This window comes from Anas platyrhynchos, chromosome 1 (genome assembly GCF_047663525.1).
Source record: "Anas platyrhynchos isolate ZD024472 breed Pekin duck chromosome 1, IASCAAS_PekinDuck_T2T, whole genome shotgun sequence".
Classification (NCBI taxonomy): domain Eukaryota; kingdom Metazoa; phylum Chordata; class Aves; order Anseriformes; family Anatidae; genus Anas; species Anas platyrhynchos.
Window position 1 is genome coordinate 116471629 of NC_092587.1, and position 19493 is coordinate 116491121.

The 19493-nt window shown below is 37.5% G+C and overlaps 1 protein-coding gene across 1 annotated transcript in view; it reads right to left on the reverse strand.

Annotated features, from left to right (window-relative positions):
- APOO (apolipoprotein O) overlaps positions 1–17503 on the reverse strand; it is a 29257-nt gene extending 11754 nt beyond the window's left edge. Inside the window, exons 1-6 of the mRNA XM_027449056.3 lie at positions 17364–17503; positions 13958–14068; positions 11479–11598; positions 8132–8186; positions 7033–7128; positions 4157–4248 (exon numbers count right to left, since the gene is read on the reverse strand). Of these exons, the coding sequence (XP_027304857.1) occupies positions 4157–4248; positions 7033–7128; positions 8132–8186; positions 11479–11598; positions 13958–14068; positions 17364–17372 (483 nt within the window). The 5' untranslated portion in view covers positions 17373–17503. The remainder of the gene's footprint in view (positions 1–4156; positions 4249–7032; positions 7129–8131; positions 8187–11478; positions 11599–13957; positions 14069–17363) is intronic.
- Positions 17504–19493: the final 1990 nt, after the last annotated feature.

Sequence of the window (19493 nt, forward strand, 5' to 3'; positions counted from 1 at the left end):
TCTGATTTTCAAAAAGTTTGTGCAATGCACTGAGTTTTTCCTATATTTGAAGGTGATAAAGGTCATCAAACAAAAGGCACACCAACTGCATTGAAAATGAATGTGTCAAACCTCAAAAATCAGGCATTACAGTTATAAATATTTATTTTCTTGTTCAGTATTCAGGAGTGTTCACTCTCCAGTACTTCAGCTAACTAGTTCTGAAAACCTATGGCTCAGCTAGAAGGATAGTGCTAGCAAAAGAGAAACGCTAACAAGTAGTACAAGCAGTGCAAAGCTACCAGGACTGGAAAGTAACTTCTACAAACAAACAAAAATGAACAAATGAAGGCTGGTGGGTTTTTTTGTTTGTTTTTGATTTTTGTTTTGGTCTGCAATGTCATTGAGGGCATGGCTATCAACATAAAATGAGAAACAACAGGTTTCTGCCATCTCGTGTTCCTGCTTAAAAACATGCTCAATCTTAACAGTACAATATAAATATATTCTAATTATAGAAGTCATATGATCAAGTCAAGTATGAATTATCCTAAATGAGAAACTGGCCCTTCACATTGCTGGAGTAAAGTAGCTGCATCGTAAGGTACGGCAACCCTCAAAGTTTGTTTTGCTCTGGTCAACAACTGCTCCAACACCATCCACACCCCCCCCCAAGAGGCTGGACCCACGTACAGGTTCACAGTTCACATGGGGTTGAGAAATACAGTTCTAGGGAGACTGTAAGCTGCAAGTTACAGGGTCAGCAGGAACATATCCAAGATGTTTTCGATAACCACCTGATGCATACTCTCACAAACATGACACTGGAGGTTGTGTATTTTATCTCATACCTTTTGTATTTCATATACCTCTCTTCCCCATGGGGCAGTTTAAGAGGAAACAGTCAGGTACTGCAGTTGCCACTACAGTTCTTGTGAGTGACAGTACCAACCAGGAAAAGTAAAAGGCACAGGAACAATACAAACCGTTCATTTAACTGTTCAAAGTGTTCATTTGAACACTAATACAAAGAGTTCCTTTCAAAGAGGGACATGCTTTTCCATATAGTCATCTGGAATTCTGAGTTTCTGGAAGATAATTTCTAGCTTGCTTGTGTTAAATTAGCACATGCTAACATACCACCTCTGTTCAGTGCAACACTGTAAGAAAGTCTGTATGCTAAAATGTGAACAAACAAGTTCAAATGTCAGATTCAGCAGTTCTCAGCAAGGACTCTGCAATAGTTTGAAAACGACCTTAGGCCACAAATACCCATATTAGATACTGCTGTGGTGGCATCAGCAGTTCCTAAGACCCAATGTACATGCAAACAAGTTTCCATCTTCTATTCCACTCAAGGTAATAAGTACATAATATTGAATATTTGGTATGCTGTACATCAAGATTATCAAGCAGGATTATAGTCAGCAATTCTTTACCAAAATTGTATGCTAAAAAACTAAATTGAGAATCTGCTGTCTTTTCCACATTTCTATTGCTAACGAAGTTGTCAATAGCACAATTTTACACGTCTTTCATCCTGCAACGAACATGGACTACACGACCCCAACTCTTTCTTTTCAATTCTTAGTTCCTGTAATTGTGCCATGCTCTCAGTTGTGTCACAACAGCTGTTTATGCCTTACAGACTAAACTGGACAAGGGAAGAGTTGTACTTTCAAAAGAAATACAAATATAATTTATTTTGTTGTCAAAGAAACAAACTTCTGTATTAGGAGGTTTTTGTTTTTCAAGAAGCAAGCATAAAACACATGCTGCTTTATGGAACTTCTAATACCAAGGAAAAAATAATAATTCTAATGATAGAGAGACTGATTTAAGTAACTTCATAATGGGAAAGTTTTCCAGATGGAAGATAAACCACAGTTAATACAAAACATTTTGAAATTTATTATGATTAGCTGGAACGCGGTGCAGTTCCAAAACACTAGTTAAAGTTCCACTACAACAAAATAAACATTAGTATTAAATTCAGTCCCCTTACCACAGAAACAGCCTGACCATTTGTTCAAAGTTATACAAATGAAAGTAATGCTAGCAGTGATGAAATAAATCCCTTACAAATTTGCGATTTGCTAGAATGATTACGAAAGGATGGAAAAAAATCAAAAATAAAAATAAAAAACACCTAGTCTGTGCATTTCTTCCATCTCCAGTTAGAGAAACAATGTCTGAAAACTACATTTGGCCAACACTGAGCTCTATTGCTATGACTTCAGTTAACAACTTCGACATTTTAGCCAAAGAAAAAAAGATTTCTTCCAGACAGATGTATCACATGTTGTACCTCAACTGCAAGTGTACTGTGTTTTTTATTTCCAATGGTAAATGATTAATAAAGGTGGGAAGGAAAAAAGTACGGCCAAATCCAAAAGTTTACCAAATGAAGGGAACAATTCCATTGCAAATGAAAATCAGTGAAGTAATCAAATATAGAAGAAAAAATATAAAAAGCAAATTAAAAAAACTTATAATGTGTGTTCCAGAATACTTCCTATAGTGTTCTATTAACTCGGCACATAAACTTTGTCCTGCAGACATCTTTCTTACGCTTACAGGTCTTTTTTTCAAATGCTACTAAACATTTCAAAATAATTACTAGAGAAGAAAGTATTTCTGATTCCAGATTAAGGCATAAAAATAGTAGATAGTAAGATGTGGTATGCTTAAATGTTGCTTGTTTAAGGAAAGAAAAGCATGTGTGAGGTTAGAGGAACCAAAACAATATCTAAGATATCACTCTTTCCACGGAAGTTTCCAAACTCTTGCATCTATTGCCCTGACCAAGTCAACAAAGCTAAACCCACTCCAATCAAGTTCCAGGCTCAGGGTCTCTCACTGGATTTTTTGTTATGGTTGAACTAAGAACCGTGAATTGATCAAAGTGCAATCATACACTTCAAAGTTATGGTAAAATAAACAAGGCATTGTGAAGCTGTTAGTAGCAAATCCATAGTTAAGACTGAATTAAGCTTCTTTAAAAACAATAACATCAGTTTGATCACCGTTTAATCATTTCCCACTTCACTGTTCAGAAGACAAATAGAATTTCTAATTTCCCAACAGAAATGTCTACACTTCTTAAATTTTAATGTTTTCTTTTTCCCCTGCCAGTTGTATAATTTTCACTCCCCAAGGATAAGCCAATCTCTATTTAGAGCATCTGAATTCTGGAAGCATCAGTAACAAATTCCTTCCAAGATGAGGGTATCGCTGTGCTGTAAAAGTTCAAACACAGCATTTTTAATTCTCCCTAGGCCTTTCAAACCTTTCAGGTTTCAAAGAACACCATATGTTCTTGAGAACATTGTGTTTTCTTCCTGACGTCTCCGCATCATACAAAAGCCATCTGTAAGCCAATTTATCAAAGCCCCAAATAAAACGTATTTTTGATACACTAAAGTATGTGCACTTTGAGTGGTTAAAAGCCGGATTTGAAAAAGAATTTGGTGTGGAACTGAAGAATCTCAGTCAGCACAGTTAAGAGTGCAGGGACAGCAAGTCACATGAAATTACATCAGAGACATTAAGTAATTGTCTGGTCACTTCAGTTCTTTCACAGGAAAAGCGCTGTAACTGGAAGATAGCACGACAGGTACGTGCACGAAACAACAAATGCAACAACAGGAAAGGCAACCAATAAGCAGCACAATTCTCACCCCATTCCAGAATGTGCATACAATCTTTCTTAAAACTACCCAATAAAACCCAGAAAAACTAATTAATGATGCTTATGTCAAAATGTTGTTCCTACGATCTCTCTGTAGAATCTCCTTTTAATTTTTTTCTTTAAGCCCTTTTATTCCCTTTGCTCTCAAGACATTTCAGGCGTCCTCAGTATTGTAACTGAACATGAAAATTGTACATGCTAAGCATTATTTAATGTTTTATTACTTGAGGTTCAAGATTCAGAAGGAAGATTATGTGCCTCACACTGAAGATTCTGCGCAGATTTTTAAAAACAAACTTACTAAAAGAAATGGAATACCCAACTTTTACTCAGTCTAGACTGTTCTTTCATGAAAAAACTTATCTTGTTAAGTGTCAAGCACGCAGACAGGACTTTTAAGAAAATGGATTACCAGTTAATTTGAAGCAACAATCAAAATAAAAGACACTTTTCCAAAAAAAAAAAAAAAAAGGTATAGTCACTGACCTTTGCAACAGCAACCGCTTGCTGAGGATAATACATGGAAGCACCAATACCCATGAAGCCTGCAGGATACACCAACTTCTTTATTTTTGAGCCTGTTTCACAACAAAAAACATGTTGTTAGAATATATGTTAACTGAGACAACTGAGTGGCCCTACTCAACTTTTATTTATAAACAGTGCGATTTTATTTTTTTTAATATAGAGCTTAGCATATTTTTTTTAGATACAGCTTAGCTGGTTTCATAATAAACATTATTATGCTGATCAGTAATCTTTTTACAAAATCATTAACATTTTTCCATAGGGACAATTTACCTTAGAACTATATTTTCTATAGTAATACATACTTTATTTTGGCACTAAATAATGAAGTCACAGTTCAGAAATGTTTAAGATAATTATACCAACTGATACTCTTTTCTAAACCAAAATGAAAAACTAAGGCAAAGAAAGGTTAGGTCAGCATTCTTTCAATACATTAATCAGAACAAGAAAAGTTCTACTACAGAGTTCGTAAATTACTTTGACTCATAAGTATTGATACTTCCACAACTGCTACTTACAGCTAATTATGCTGTACTTCCACTAAATCCCCAAGTAAATTTTGAATATTTTAATCAGTCTGAACTCACTATTCAGTTATATACAAGTCTAAAATGATCTAACTGCCTAAAAAGTTCATCCTTTATTACACTTGACCACAGGTTACATATCCTGGCTGGACAGTGAAACTGTATCACGGAATTGGCTACAGGGCACCCTGCAGTTTATCCTGGCAAAAAAGGGATATAGATGGGAGCTGGTATAGGAGCAAAGCAAGCAGTAAAGCAGAAAAAAGGGAAATGGGGTCACAGAGCAGACATACAGGGGTCAGGATGCACTGTTTCTGTTCCTCAAAGAACAGCCTGTTCTATATGCAAAGCCATATACATTTTATGCTAATAGGGAGCGAATGGACTTTGAAGCAGAAATGTATATCCAAAGTGTTTTCACAACACATGATTATGATGAGATGAACTGAATGGTAAAGAAGAGAGACTTTCAGAAAGTGATGTTTCTGTCTCATGAAGAGGAAACTTGGTACCAGTTAGCTATAAGAAAGCACAGAAAAGGCACGTTTAATTGTCTCTTTACAGCCAGAAAAAATATGCTTTTGTTGTAATACCTGAGAATGAGAAAATCTTCCTTATTGATAGTGCTTCAGAATGTGCCTACAGCATTACTTTAAGAGTAACAGTAATAGTTGAAGATATTAATGTTTTCCATCAGCCTGCTACCTGCTGGAGACATCCATTAGAAGGAAGTTCAGGAATACTCCCGTATCTGCCCTGTGCTACTCACCAAGATTAGAGCTAACTACATTCAACAGCATTTTAAACCAAGCACGATGACTCTACTCTAAATACAGTACTTCCTCCCTAGCCAGCAGCAATACCTTCAAGTGTTGTGGTTGGACCTGGAAGATTTGATCTGTATCTTCCAAGAGGACAATTTTTAAAGTGAGAGCAAGTAAGGAGAAGGGGAGGAAGGTAAAGGGGAGGAAGGGGGAGAAAAAAAAAAGGAAAAACAAGGAAAAAAAAAATTGGTTCTAACTTTCCATAGCACCAAAAATAAGAGGCATTTTCTCTTACAGCCTGAATAACTTCTTGAAATAATAGTATTTTGAACTATAAGCAGACAAAAATTTACAAAGCAGGGCTTCAGTCCTAAAAGATTCACAGCTCAGATATTTAAATAATAAATAAATAAATAATAAATAATAAATAATTTTTTGTTAAATTTAGGACTCGATAATCATTCAGATTCATCCCTAAAATGGCTATTTTCCCCCAAAACTTTGCTGCAGTCATAAAAGCTGAAAACTGATTTCAGTCATAACCACGTAACTTGAGAAATAGGAGTTTGAAGAGAAAGAATTTCAAATGTTAGAAGCTAGAGATGTTTAGAGACCTTGATCTTCATTCAAAATCATATGCTAGGAAAAACATGCTTTTATTTTGAATATTTTCAGGATTGCATATAGATAGGAATGCATATATTCACAGAATGTTTTCCATTTCTGAATACCAAGCACACACTTTCTTCGACACATATGGAGCCCACTAAGATGTATTTTTAACCCAAGCAAGTCCTCTCTAGTATTTAAGTTCTGCAACTTCACAGTTCCTTTATCTACAAGCATTCTACTTGTTACTTTGTTTCACTATATTAAGAATATTTCACTACAAATACAAAATATTCTTCACAATTAATATTTCTTAAAATAGCCTTTATTTCTGTGAAAGCATAAACATATTAGTTTCTTCAGCCAGTGTTATGAAATTAGTTGTATCACATTTCTATGTCACAAAACGTGTATACGTCTATAGTACATCTACAGTTCACAATTATTTTCCTAGATATCACCATATGCAGGAGCCCTGTGCCAGGACACATAATACTTTGAAGGAACTTGAATGTACAACTAATTGTACATGCATCATCATTCAGGAACCTCTGTGTTTCACCATAATTTATTCCTCTGTAGTGTTCTACAGTACATATGTGATCAATAACTTCATAAATTAAAAAGATTTTTAGGCTAAAAAAATCCTTTCCCACTTTTGTTGTAATAATCTAGAATTGAGAAAGATCAAAGACTAGATTCCAGTAACAAATACAGTATTCATAAACAATAATTACTGGTTATTACACATCTTTTACATTATACCTTCTGTATAATTGGAGGAACACTGTAGAAACATGCTTGTACAGCTAAGTCAGATCTCATGTGTCACATTTAAGAATTAGTAACAATGACAACAACAACAAAAAAAAAAACACAAAGTGATTTATCCTAAATTAAACGATAAGCAGTTCAAAAGGTTCTCACTTACCTCTAGCAAGAAATAATCCAAGAATTCCAGCAAAACCTATCACACCAAGCCTTGGATAAAATCCATCAGGGGGATTTTGCAGAAATTCAAAGCCCTCTGAAAAGAAGTCAGAACACGGTGCGTTAATGTAATGTGAAAGTGTTTTTATGGTAAGAAATCATCAATACATGCTGGCAACTGTTACTAAACATAAAAGAGTTATCAAAACACGTTTAACTATCATGCACATTTTAGATCTGCTGGCATAAAGTTCAAAGCCTCTGAGATCTTCTCTAGTGACACATGAATGAAACTGAACATCGTATTGTATTTAACAATTTTCACAGAAGATTTTGCCTTTGCTCCTGGGCCATCTGTTTTGCTTTGCTCTTTTGCATCTTGATTTTATCTTTTTCAAATTAGTGATAAAAACCCTTGCAAAACGGATTCTTGCATTTACGTGTTAACAAGAATTAGTTTCAGTGAAACACTGTACAAAAAACAAACCACAGACCAAAGGAAAGACACAGCAAAAACAAAGCTCACTTCAAGATGGGAATCTGATGGGGGAATGGTAAACTGTGGAAAACCTTCCATCAGGGGAATTCAAAAGACTGAGAGTATTAAATTCAGGGATATAGAGGTGCAGTATCTGAAATAAGGTCTAAACAGCATACAGTCCCGATGAGCTTAACTATGAAAGGATGCTCCCAAAACAGAAATCAACAAAAATTACTTTGAATTAATTAAAAATTCTTAGGAGATCCAAAGAAGTAAACCAACACAAAGTACGATTTAGTTACTGGGCTGAGTCACACAAATACCAGTAAATTATGCTTGGTTTTGGCTGGGAATAATTTGTCAGAACCTTTTTCCTTCTTCTTCTTGTCTGTCATTTTAAATGGCATTGGCTGCGATAGATGCAGGCCTCACATTTTAATTGTTTAGAAGAGCAATGATCTAGAAAGGAAACTTAATTTGATATACAGTGCACAGAAAAATAGTCTCAAATGGAACAAGGAAACTTACAGAATGATGCATAATGAAATTCCCTTTTTATAGAAGATAGAGTACAGTCCTGCATTTTAAATAGCTAGTTAAGAAAACTAAACTGATTTACCTCTACCACGCTCAACAGCTTTTTCTAATTGGGGCTTAGCTTTGGCATAAAGATCCTAAAAAAAGAAAAGAAAACAAGGGTAAATGGATACCAATTAAGTAAATTAACTGCAGATTTTCACTGACCTGACCAAAAAAGAAGAGGAATAAAAAAAATTTGGGGTCCCTAAGATAGCCTCCAGGTTAAGCTCACCGTAATGCATTTGTAGGTTTGGGCCTGTAAAACCTAGCTGCAGTTATTTCTGTCAAAAGAAGAAACAAAACTGTGCATTGTTTTTATACTAATACACAAGAACCATGAAGAAACTGAGGAAAAACAGAACAACTTCGCAGTTCCAATTTTACCCTTCTCAACAAAGCTAACTCTGTTTATTCCCACTTCCCCCATACACTCACAGGACTACGTTTGCTCAGCATTATATTTTCTGTACCATACATGCTTTTCTCAAAGTAGTGTTTGGACAGAGATCAAGTATAATACCTCAAAACACAGAAGTCTGCTTTGATATTTTATTGAGCTCCTGAACAAGTAACTGAATTTTGGGATTTCCCCAGATTTCTCAGTTTATTTAATCATTGCAAAAAATACTTGAGTTAATGGAAAGGAGGAAAGTACGACACTGCAACAGACTCATTCCTAGCTCTTCACAGGGGGTACATGACTCATTTGGCAAGGTGCTACACTACACTTCCCAAGGAACTGTATCTAACAAAAACACATTTCCGAAATGACTTGGAAAGAGATGCCCCTACACTGTCCAAAACAAATCAAATGGCAAACCCCACAAGATTTTTCTTGGGCTGAAATATGCTGATATAACAGATATGCAGATATAACATACACATGCAGAATTCACCTCACTTTTTATCAGGTTAGAAAAAAAGAATAAAAGCAATCTTGCTAACTGTTATTTTGATAATAATCCTTTAGAGGTTAGACAGTGTAAGACTGTCTATTGATTAGGGAACAAATTCATCAACGTGTATGCCCAAAACTAAAGAGAATGGTCTTGCAATATCACTTGAGCTGCATCTGTGAAGAAATAAAAACAATTGTCTGAGATACTGCACGTGGATATCATCTTTAGAAGAACTTTCATTTCCTCATTGCCAATAGTGACCTAACAAAAATGTGATGGGGAGAAAAAAAAGCATTAGCATGTGACACAACAGAGCCTTAAATAGGTGTTGGTCTTATTAAAAGCCAGTGGGGGGAAAAAAGTCAACTCAGAGACAACTAAAATGTTATTTTTTTTTAGCATAGGTAGGGGAAGGGTAAAAACCAAAATGATCTCTGACTATGGTTAAGCAAGCATGATGACCCCAAGCCTATACAGGTTGCATGCTCTCTTCATAAAATGAGTCAGTAGATCACTGCCAGGAAATGGTTTCTTGTGTGTAAGCAGAAGAGCACATCTTATGAGACAAAAATAAATAAGGTAAATAGGAAGACAACAGGCCAGCGAGACAGATGCAGTGTTCAGGGCTTACCTGCAATCAGTCCAATGGGGAAACTGAACTTGTCTCAAATCGCATTCCCAGTTACAGTTACCACCAAACAGAACCCATGCATTTAGAAGGTCAGAGCTCTAACTAAACTGTGGAAAATTCCCCTTCCCCTTCAAAACTGAAATCAGTGCTTCTGCTGATGATGGCAGTTTAGAAACATGTAACAAGACTGAATAACCCTGAATATTTCTGCAAAAAAGTTTCGGTATTGTTAGTACCAAAACACAGAACTCCTAGGCCAAAAGGACACCCTGATCTGAACATCCTGAGTGTCTGTATAGAACAGGAAGAACAATTTGCAGATTATGAGGATTTGGGACAGCCACTGTGCAAAGCGGAGCATCACCTAAAGCTGTCAAGAGGCAACCAGATGACAAGGGTGCCCTTGCTTCAGAAGTAAGCGCCACCATTCACCGGGTCAGGAGAGAGCAAGAAAGCCATGATACAACTCACTGGTCTAACTCTACACCTTGATTGCAAAGATCCTAGTTATCCTCTATGCTCCCCAGACTAGTTTTGTATTTAATGACTGTTTATTATCAACATGATACCTAATAAAAATATAAAAGAAGTTTCTGGGTTAAGACCCAGGTCATGTTTGCCACTGAGTAGCAGCTAGAGAGTTTTCCCTCTTCTGGATGGAAAACAAGGTATCCCACATCTTGTGATACTATCAACTTTCAGAATATAGATTTTCAGGATATAGGAGTGGAATGTTACCACTGCCTCTTTTAGACATTTTTCCCCCTGACTGAAGTTACTGCTGTTTTTTTTTTGTTGTTGTTGTTGTTTGTTTTTTTGTTTTTTAAGAAATAAATTCTACACAGAATGTATTCAGCACAGCATGAAAAGCTAAGGTATAGGGGTGAAGGACATACAATGTAAGAACACTTGGATTTAGATGCAAGTAACATACTAAAGGGCACAACCCTAACAAATTGGCAACACAGAAATGGAATTGTAGGCAGCTAGTGAACTATACAAAACAAAACATTCAGGTGATGATTTTGAAGCCAATACTCTGACTTCATATCAGCCCAAATCCCCGTTGGTATCAATTATGGGCTTGGGCACAAGTTCTTAAGTAAGTGCTTTTACTAGCCAATCTTAAGGCCTGCTACACAAGAGTTACTTTGACTCTGCATGATTAGTGTTTGTGTGCTTAACATTTTAGGTACTTGAACATTTTTTGTCAAAAAGACAGAAGTTTCTAATATCTAGTTATCACTGAAGGCACTTCAAAAAGCTTTGTAATGCTCCCCGCACAGGAAATTTACTTTAAAGGTAACGTTACCTTAAAAAACATTTTACAAACATTATCAGAAAGCTAACCTGAAATGATACTCCAAAACAATAAGCTTTTCCTGTTGTGAAAAAAGAAAATAAAGCCATGGGGAAGATTTGTTTGTGGAGACATCAGCACTTTCAGCAACAGCAGCTGATTCTCAGTTTATGAAGTTAATTACCAACCTCTCGAGTAACTTTGTTCCCTGATAACTACTTCCCTGTAACTACCTTACAGAAGTTAACCACTTAAAAAGTGTTACAGAAAGCAATTCTAAGCTTTAGTTAGTTATTTTTTTTTGGAGGGACAGAAAATGTGAAAAAGCAGAGGTTTAATTCAGCAAATTAATAGAAAGAAGCAATTTACATGTGAAAAGGGGGAGGTAAATATGAGCTGAATTGTGGAAAACTTTAAGTCATGCAGCACTTTGGAAGAACGCTTGTATAGCTATTAATTTGTTGTTGTTGTTGTCTATTAATTATGCATCTAAAACCAAAACCCAGCTTGACCCTTACCACCAAACCACTACCAGATGCAACACAAAACCATTATACCTGACACCAGGCTGTGTATGGCTCCATAGCATGCCGTAAATGTGAAACCCCCTCTTCCAATTGGGTTTGTGGATTCTCCACATATTTAGTCTCACGAGCTGGAGAGGAGTAGAGTGACAGCTGTGAATATTAGCAAACAAGAGGTTAAAAACAGAGGTGTAATTGTGTAAGTAAGTCTTCAGGGTATGAACAGCCTAACCAGAGAACACCTAACATGGTGCTTACTGTATAAACAATGCATAATATATATTCAGGTACAGCTGTGAGACAAGCATTATGAGCAAAGTTTAATTATACATTATGATGAAGATGACTTTAATTGCTACACAATTCATCCATAGCTGCTATATGATCCAAGTCACAGGTTATAAATTAATATTAAACCAGATTAATAAGAAGACAAAACATAATTGTGCAAAATGTTTCTGGTCTTAATCAGCACTTCTGGTTCCCAGCTAACATACTACATGTACTAGAAATCTGAAATCACAATCGATCATCTTCTATATTTGTACAAGCCATCATTAAAGAGGCTAAGTTGTTTCTAACAAAGGTAACATCCACTATAAATTTGGCTGTGACAAGCAGGAAAATGGTACTGCATTCCAATGTTGCAGTCATTAACCGCATTAGCAACCGCCAGCACCAACAGCACCATATGGCTGAGCAAATAGGAACTGTAACACCCACCTGAAGAGCAATGGGCATCTTCATGTAGTAAATACAAAAACACAGTGTTCAGGGTTTAGCATCACAATGTATTTATTACAATTACCTGAACCTATTTAAGATTATTGTATTCCACTTAAAAAAAAAAAAAATAAGTCCACAATATTGAACAGCAAAGTTCAAATGAAAATGAAAACTATTCCTAGCAGTTTATATCCTGCACTGATGTTTAGAATGAAAAGATTCTATTTTATACCACATTTACTTTGGGAGTTTATTTTAAACTAATGTTTTTGGCAGTTTATTCTCAATTAATGTTGACACACATTGCTGCTTCAAAGCACAGCTAGACCTCTTTTCAAGATAAGTTGGAAAACAATGGTGTCTCTGCAGTAATAAAAAATGCTGCTAACTGTAACAAGATACATATTGTCATATTCTTTGACAAATTCTGTGTCAATCTGTGCAGCTGGATTACCCACAATATTTTAAAAGACAAGCATTTGAAGTCTCATTTCCCTAGGAAATCTCATCACCTCTGGCAATCGTTCTCACAACCAGTTTAACTTTGATCCTGTTAGACATCCTAATGGACATGTCTGACACTAGAAGAGAAGTCTCAGAGATAATGCAATGCCCATACATTTTATAAAACTGGACAGCTGGCAGATCCCAATTAACATACACTGAATGTTAAGAATGGCCACCAGAAATCCACTGCTGCACATTCTGCTCTGCTGAAGCTGATCAGGAAGCCAATTATTCAGCACACACACAAGTTCAGCCTGCTGCCTCATCACTGACTCATGCCAGTGGCGGCACAGGGCACGGAGAGGCCCAAGCTAAGGTTACTTCACTGAGGTGAAGCCAGGAGGTTGCTCCGACTATTGATCCTCTCAAATTGCGTACGTGAACTGCTGATGCCAGCACATCCAGAAGACCTACATATGCACTAAAATTAGTTTCATTTAGTTTCACTGCTTGTCTAACACTTATGCTTAAGTACTCAAAATTATAAAATAACTATAAACTCTCATGTATATAAAGCCATATTTAGTTATGAATTACAAAAAAAAAGTCTTTTAATGCTGCAGATTGTTAAAAGCTTATGCAACAATGCCAGTAAGTCACTACACTACAGTTAATAGGGTGCCTTAGAGCTCTGGTTGTGATGTAACCAAAACATCTGTAACACTTTAGAGAAGAAAAATCAATACCACTGCTTATCATACTTGTTGTTAGTTAGCTCTGAATGCTGAAAAGCAAGGAAGTTATTGAATTCTGTGCAGATGCAGCATAGCCTGTAAGCTACAACACAGGATTCAAAGCATTACCAGGGCAAATAATTTTGCCTGAAAAAATTAGAATTACTGTATTTTTAGAAAAACAAAAACTATTGACTTTGCTGTTTTACTGGAAAATATGAACGGCATTTTATTACAAATACTATTGGTGAATTCTAATTTTAAATATATGGTGTTTCTTGGACAAAATGCAAAGAAGATAGTCCCATGGATTTAAAATCCACATGATCACTGGTAAATCCACAAATGTGGAAAGGTAACTTCTGAAACAAGTTTACACTATCAAGCAGTAGACATCAGATGCAGCCCTCAGGTTTAAAAAAAAAAAAAAAAAAAGCACAGCCATATCAACATCTCTAATATAGAAAATTGTGAAGCAAGTTTAAAGGTAAGAAACTAAGAAGCTAAGCAGTAAAGAGAAGTACCTAACTGGTTTCATGCATCAAAATGTGTCATCTTTCAGAATTCCGCAGATGTTTCTGCACTAGGGCTCTAACCATACTTACCTCATCAATTTTCAGCAACTCTTTTTTGGCAGTTTCTTTCTCTGAAGAGGAAGCATAAACTTGGATAGAGAGCAAGCTCAGGCTTACAGGGGTGGCCCCCAGCCGAAGTACCTAGAAACATTATGGGAGGACAAGCAAATAACTGAGTCCAAACAAAATGACATTAAACACCCCCCCCACAATGTGTATGCCCCGGTATATGGTAATAAAAGATGAATTAAAATGCTTGGAAGTTGGGAGAAAGAAAGGTCAGTGGTACAAAATCTAATGCTGTCAGGCACTCATGTGATAACACCCACATTTTTCAGAAAAGCCTAATGCTGAAGGAGAAGTAGATATAAATGCTGACCTCATTGGTTTTCATCTCACAAAAAGATCTTGTTTTCTCTCATGTGAAAAATAATTTGACAATTTTGCCAGCATAGACACTAACAATATTCATATTTTAACAACTTTATGAATGTCCATAACTCTCCCATTTTTCTGCTTTTAGTACCAAAGAGTTCAGCATCTTATTTCTAGTTATTGTCTACATCTAGATTTCAGAAAAGAATAAATGAGACCTACAGTTGAAAGTATCAGAATGTAATCACCAATTTCTAGGAATTTTAGGAATGTCTCCTACTTTTATGTGAGAAACGTGAATTACAACACATCATGTCAGACACTTGACAGTTTTTGAGTACTTCAGGTTCCATCCAGGCTCTCAGCCACAACGTGGAAAGTGAATACAATTCTTCCTGGATTCATGACCTACACTAAGCTGTATTTCTTTGCAGAAGAGAATGCTTTAACAAAAAATGGAAGATAAAAGTCTTAGCTGTGTAGCAAATAAAGAATGCACAGAAAAACATTTTCCAGCAAATGCCTATCCTTATTAACAGCAATGCTTTACTCAAGAAACGCAGTTCAGACGGGAAACCTTTCAGTGCCTCACACTCTCATTACTACTCAGATCAACCTGTGCCTTAGATGTGCAGTGTTACAGCAGCCCGTGTTTGGTTGGATCAGGTCATAACATGAGTGAACCTAATTGCCTGCGCCCACCAGACTGGAAAGGTCTGGTTCTGCCCACAGCATCCATTCCGAGCTGTCCGGCTGCCCACCTGGCCCTAGCTTTGGTGGCTGGACGTTTCTACCCCAAGGCAATTCACCTCGCCCTTTTGGCAAAAGATCTGCCCTGCAAAAGAAGAGAGCTTTGTGTGGGTTAGAGAGTTGAATCCGTCTGTGAACCTATTCATGCTGACAAGCGCTAGAGGGCTGTGTGACCAGGAAAGAGGGGATGAAGGAGGAGAAGGCAGCAAGACCTCTTCCTCGTCAGTAATTGTACGGGTACGTTGCACTGACCTAGCTGCTTGTGAAACTGAAGCCGTGATCAAATCGATTCATATTTCACGACAACTGACTTAGCAGCTGGATGACTTCTGAAGCTGCTTCTGCCCACTGTAGAACTGCCAGGAAACAGCTTTAATGTTATTCAGGCTATGTTTTCATTGCACGCAGATCAGTATTTCTTCCACTGCTTTGCAAATTGAATATATATCTATGTATTAAGCATGTAATGTAACCAGGAGACTCCTTCAAATTCAAAAATAGAATATGTAATTGTTGAGCTTTCTGAAAACGTTCATCTACAGGCAGAGAAACAGCACACAAGAACTAGGTCGTAGGCCTGCTTTTCAGAAAAACATAAGGGATCTGATGGATCAGAAGGTATGGAAAAACTTCCTGAAAGGGGAAGTTTTACCTTATTTGTGTTTATGGACACATTATTACAGCACAATGATGAAACACCACAAAGACCACTGGGTCAGCTCAGTTTCACAGCCAACGAAAGACGTGAAAAGTCTGCAAAAGTGCTTGCTTCAAGACTTGTCACATACTTTCATTAGCCAAGCTGCACGAACACCACTAACCATTAAGAACTGTAGAATATATTTCCTCATTCTTTCCTTTTCTCACTGCAAAACTGTTCTGCCACTGAAAAGGCAAGAATCTGAAACGCATTTTCATTCTGAAAAATATGCTTTTAGTAAAATATTACTTTCTGTGATTTCTCAAATGCTTATGAACAAAACATGTGGCTAAAAAAGACATCAGGACATTCTTCACTCCATCCACTTTCCTCAAAGCTGTTTCAGATTTATTTCAACTGCACCTAACAGCCATATTCAGTGGAAACATTTTGTGTGAACCTAAATTTCAAGCAAGTCTAATAAACTCCAAATAGCTTTGTCAGAACTGCTATTCCATCAGTGGCATATACCACACTCCAAAGAGTTTAGCAGCAGGGAAGCCTTTTGGAATAAGCCTTGAAAAATATAATTTCAGAGAGCCACTCAAAAATACAAGTATATAAAATATAATTCCTGAATATGGCAGAAGCCTGTTATGTGAATACACATGAACAGTTTTTACATCATCTTCTTCAGGGTAATGCTACCACACGTGTTTCCTGTATTAAAAACAACACCAGCAACATCTCCAAAATAAAATTTTAATTAAAGTGTAATTCATTGTTGAAAACCTCTGCTTAGGACAAACAAATCCAGTCTACTGTGTTAAACAGCAGGTGTGGGGATTTCTGCTATTTAACACCTTTTACATTGTTTGGAAGTTATCTAAATGTCACCAGAAGTAGCAAGTTCAAATACTTTTAAGTAACTGTGCTTTTTATGTTAATATGCATGCAAACAGCGGAGTGTAAGAATGGAACCAACTTGGCTTCCCAAAGCAACTACTCAAATAGAAACTTCCACTCTCCACATTGATCAAAATATGGAAGTGCAGATAGTTGTCAAAGGTTTCAAGTTTACATTTTAAACAAGAAAATGAAAGTAGCCCATAGAAGTGCAAGATTAACGACTCCTTAAGTGCATGGTTCTCGCTATACTGCAGTGGTCCTCTAGATCAGCCACGCTTACAGGACAGGCAGGACCAGCAGCGCAGCGGTGTACATACACACGGGCACAGCATAACCTTCAGGATCTCGCCCCTTAATTCCATGTTACCCAGGTATTGCCAAGCCGCGGGGCTCAGCAAAACATCCTGGTGTCACTGCGCCTCCTGCTCGCCGTGCAGCTGCTCGGCAGGCTAAAACCCCAAACCACCACGCTTCTGCCTAGGCGGTGCCGCGGGTTCACGCTAACTGAAGAGAAACAGAGCGGGTTCCTCACAGCTTTTGTCTCGTTTTGCTTTTCGAAGTGGAGAATCCACCTTTACGCGTGGGCACGGGATGGCTCCTGAGGGAATCACCCCCGAACCCTGCACGTTCCACCTGCCTCACTGCCTTTCTCCCCGATTCCTCCCTCCCCGGACCGCCAACGGTCGCCAACGGTCGCCAACGGCCGCCAACGGCCGCCAACGGTCACCCGGGACCGTTCCCGGCCGCTCGCGGCCGCCTCACCTTGAGCATGGTGTCGCCGCGCTGTGACGTCACCAGCCCGCGCGCCGCTGAGCGGCGGGCCGGGGGGAGCCCCGCCGTGACGTCACGCGCCGCGCGTGGCCCCGCCCGCAGCGCCGGGACCCGGCCCCCAAGATGGCGGCGGCCGGGCGGGGCGGGGGGGGGAGTCAGAGCCTCCGACCTGAGCGCAGCCTGTGCTGAGGGCTGTGGGTGCAGCGCAGGCTCCAGCAGAGGGTGTTAAGAGCCCCGTTTTTCTGCTCTGAAACGTGCTCTATCGTCTGGTCCTTTTTTTTTTCTGGGACTGGAAGGGAAGGTTGCACTCCTGATTTAGACACCCAGAAAAGACAGCCAGAAAATAACGTTGATCCTCTCCCCATGAGTTTTGTCAAGTCCAAACACTACAGCAATTTAAAATAGTTAATACTGCTTTTAGAATACAAAAGCTAGTGTCCTATTAGTTCTGGGAAAAACGCGTCAAAAAAGATCTTCTACCTAAAAGGTTAAAGCACACAAACAACGTGGTAGTAAATAGCTCATCAGGAAATTCAGGAAATTCATTGTGGAAAGGCAGATGAAGTACTCTAATAATCTTACGTTTTCTTTGTGATCATAGTTCTTATGGTTCCACCTTAAAGAAAATTCCTCCGTTTGTTTATCGTAGTCTCTTTGTAGACTTGATGAAACCAGGAATTATTTTCCAGACTAATGGAGAAGTTTAACCATCATATTATTATACTAGGCAATGCTTCTCAATGAGCCGCTTACAAAAATAGTAGATGATCCTTCGTATTTGTTAGATTGGCAGATTGAACTACTGTCAGAAGCAATCTGAAGTAAAGTAAAAAGACTGTAGTTTGTGCCTGCCATTTCTTTTTAAAGCTGTATTGCATTTTTCTGCTATATTTGACAGGCAGCAGCTGATGCTTGCAAGTTAAATGGGATATCCAAAATATTTCAAACAAATGGTGCAAGATGAGCTTTGGTACCAAAACATACATTAACAGATGAAACACATTGCTACAGTGAAAGATTACATTCATGAAGGAAATGTTTTCAGATATTTTATTAGAGGTTTGTTTACAAGCATTCTCTCTTTAGCAAGGAAGAGTTGTATCTAAAATGTACACATACAAGTGACCTTCGGTTAAAGAATGGGCCTCTTTCACCAGTGAATCGTAGTTTGTGCAGTCAGTTAAATCTGCAGAAAATAAGTGGTCAGGATGTAGCAAACATTTGTGGAAAAATGTTTCTTCAGCGCTTTATGGCAGCTTTGTGAGTATGGAGAGTGACAGGGTAGTTTGCAAAGCAGGCACATTTCTTGATGTGTTTTATTCATCAATGGTGTATGTGTTACGAATACACATTTTTGCGATCTGTTTATATGCAGTAACTACACAGCAATTGATAATGCAGATATAAATATTTGAAGAATAGATAATTTTATAAAATTTTCTAATACAGATAATTTTATTGGCTCCAATTTTATCTTGAGTTCATTTTTTTTTGTTTTGTGAAAGTTCATCTTTTAAGTGATTGATATGACTGATTAAAAAGAAAGGGAAATTCTTTATAGAGAAGATCAATGGAAATGTATTAGTTTTCATGTAGGTGTATTATTCTTTTACGGTAATCTGGATGAGATCCCTGCATACTTTGGTGGCCCAAATAACTGCTGAAGAAGGTCATCTCTGCAAAATTTCTCTAGGACAGTGATAACATATGACATAATGGACTGTGCACAGCCCAAAACACTGTAAGACAAACTTAAAAAGGAGCTGAAGTTTCTGCTGCTGAGGCCACAGAAAAAAGACCTTCAGCATGATCGGCTCCTGGCTGCTTCTAATGTTCGGTAGGAACCTGGACCAAGCCTGAGTTTTAATTTGCAAGGAGTATTCTTCCCTTTCATTGGTAATTAGCTTTTCTAAATACTCATGAAATAAATATTTCCTTTAGAAAGCTGCAGCTCAAAGAATTTTGAAAATGTTGTCACAGTCCATTAATTATGTCAGCCCAGGCAGAAATATAATCTAAGATACTAAACCTTTGCCTTAGCTATTAGGGTCTGATTTTTCATAAAGTTGTATTAGAATGCTTATTTATAGCTCAATTTTTTGTCAGTAAAATAAGAACAGT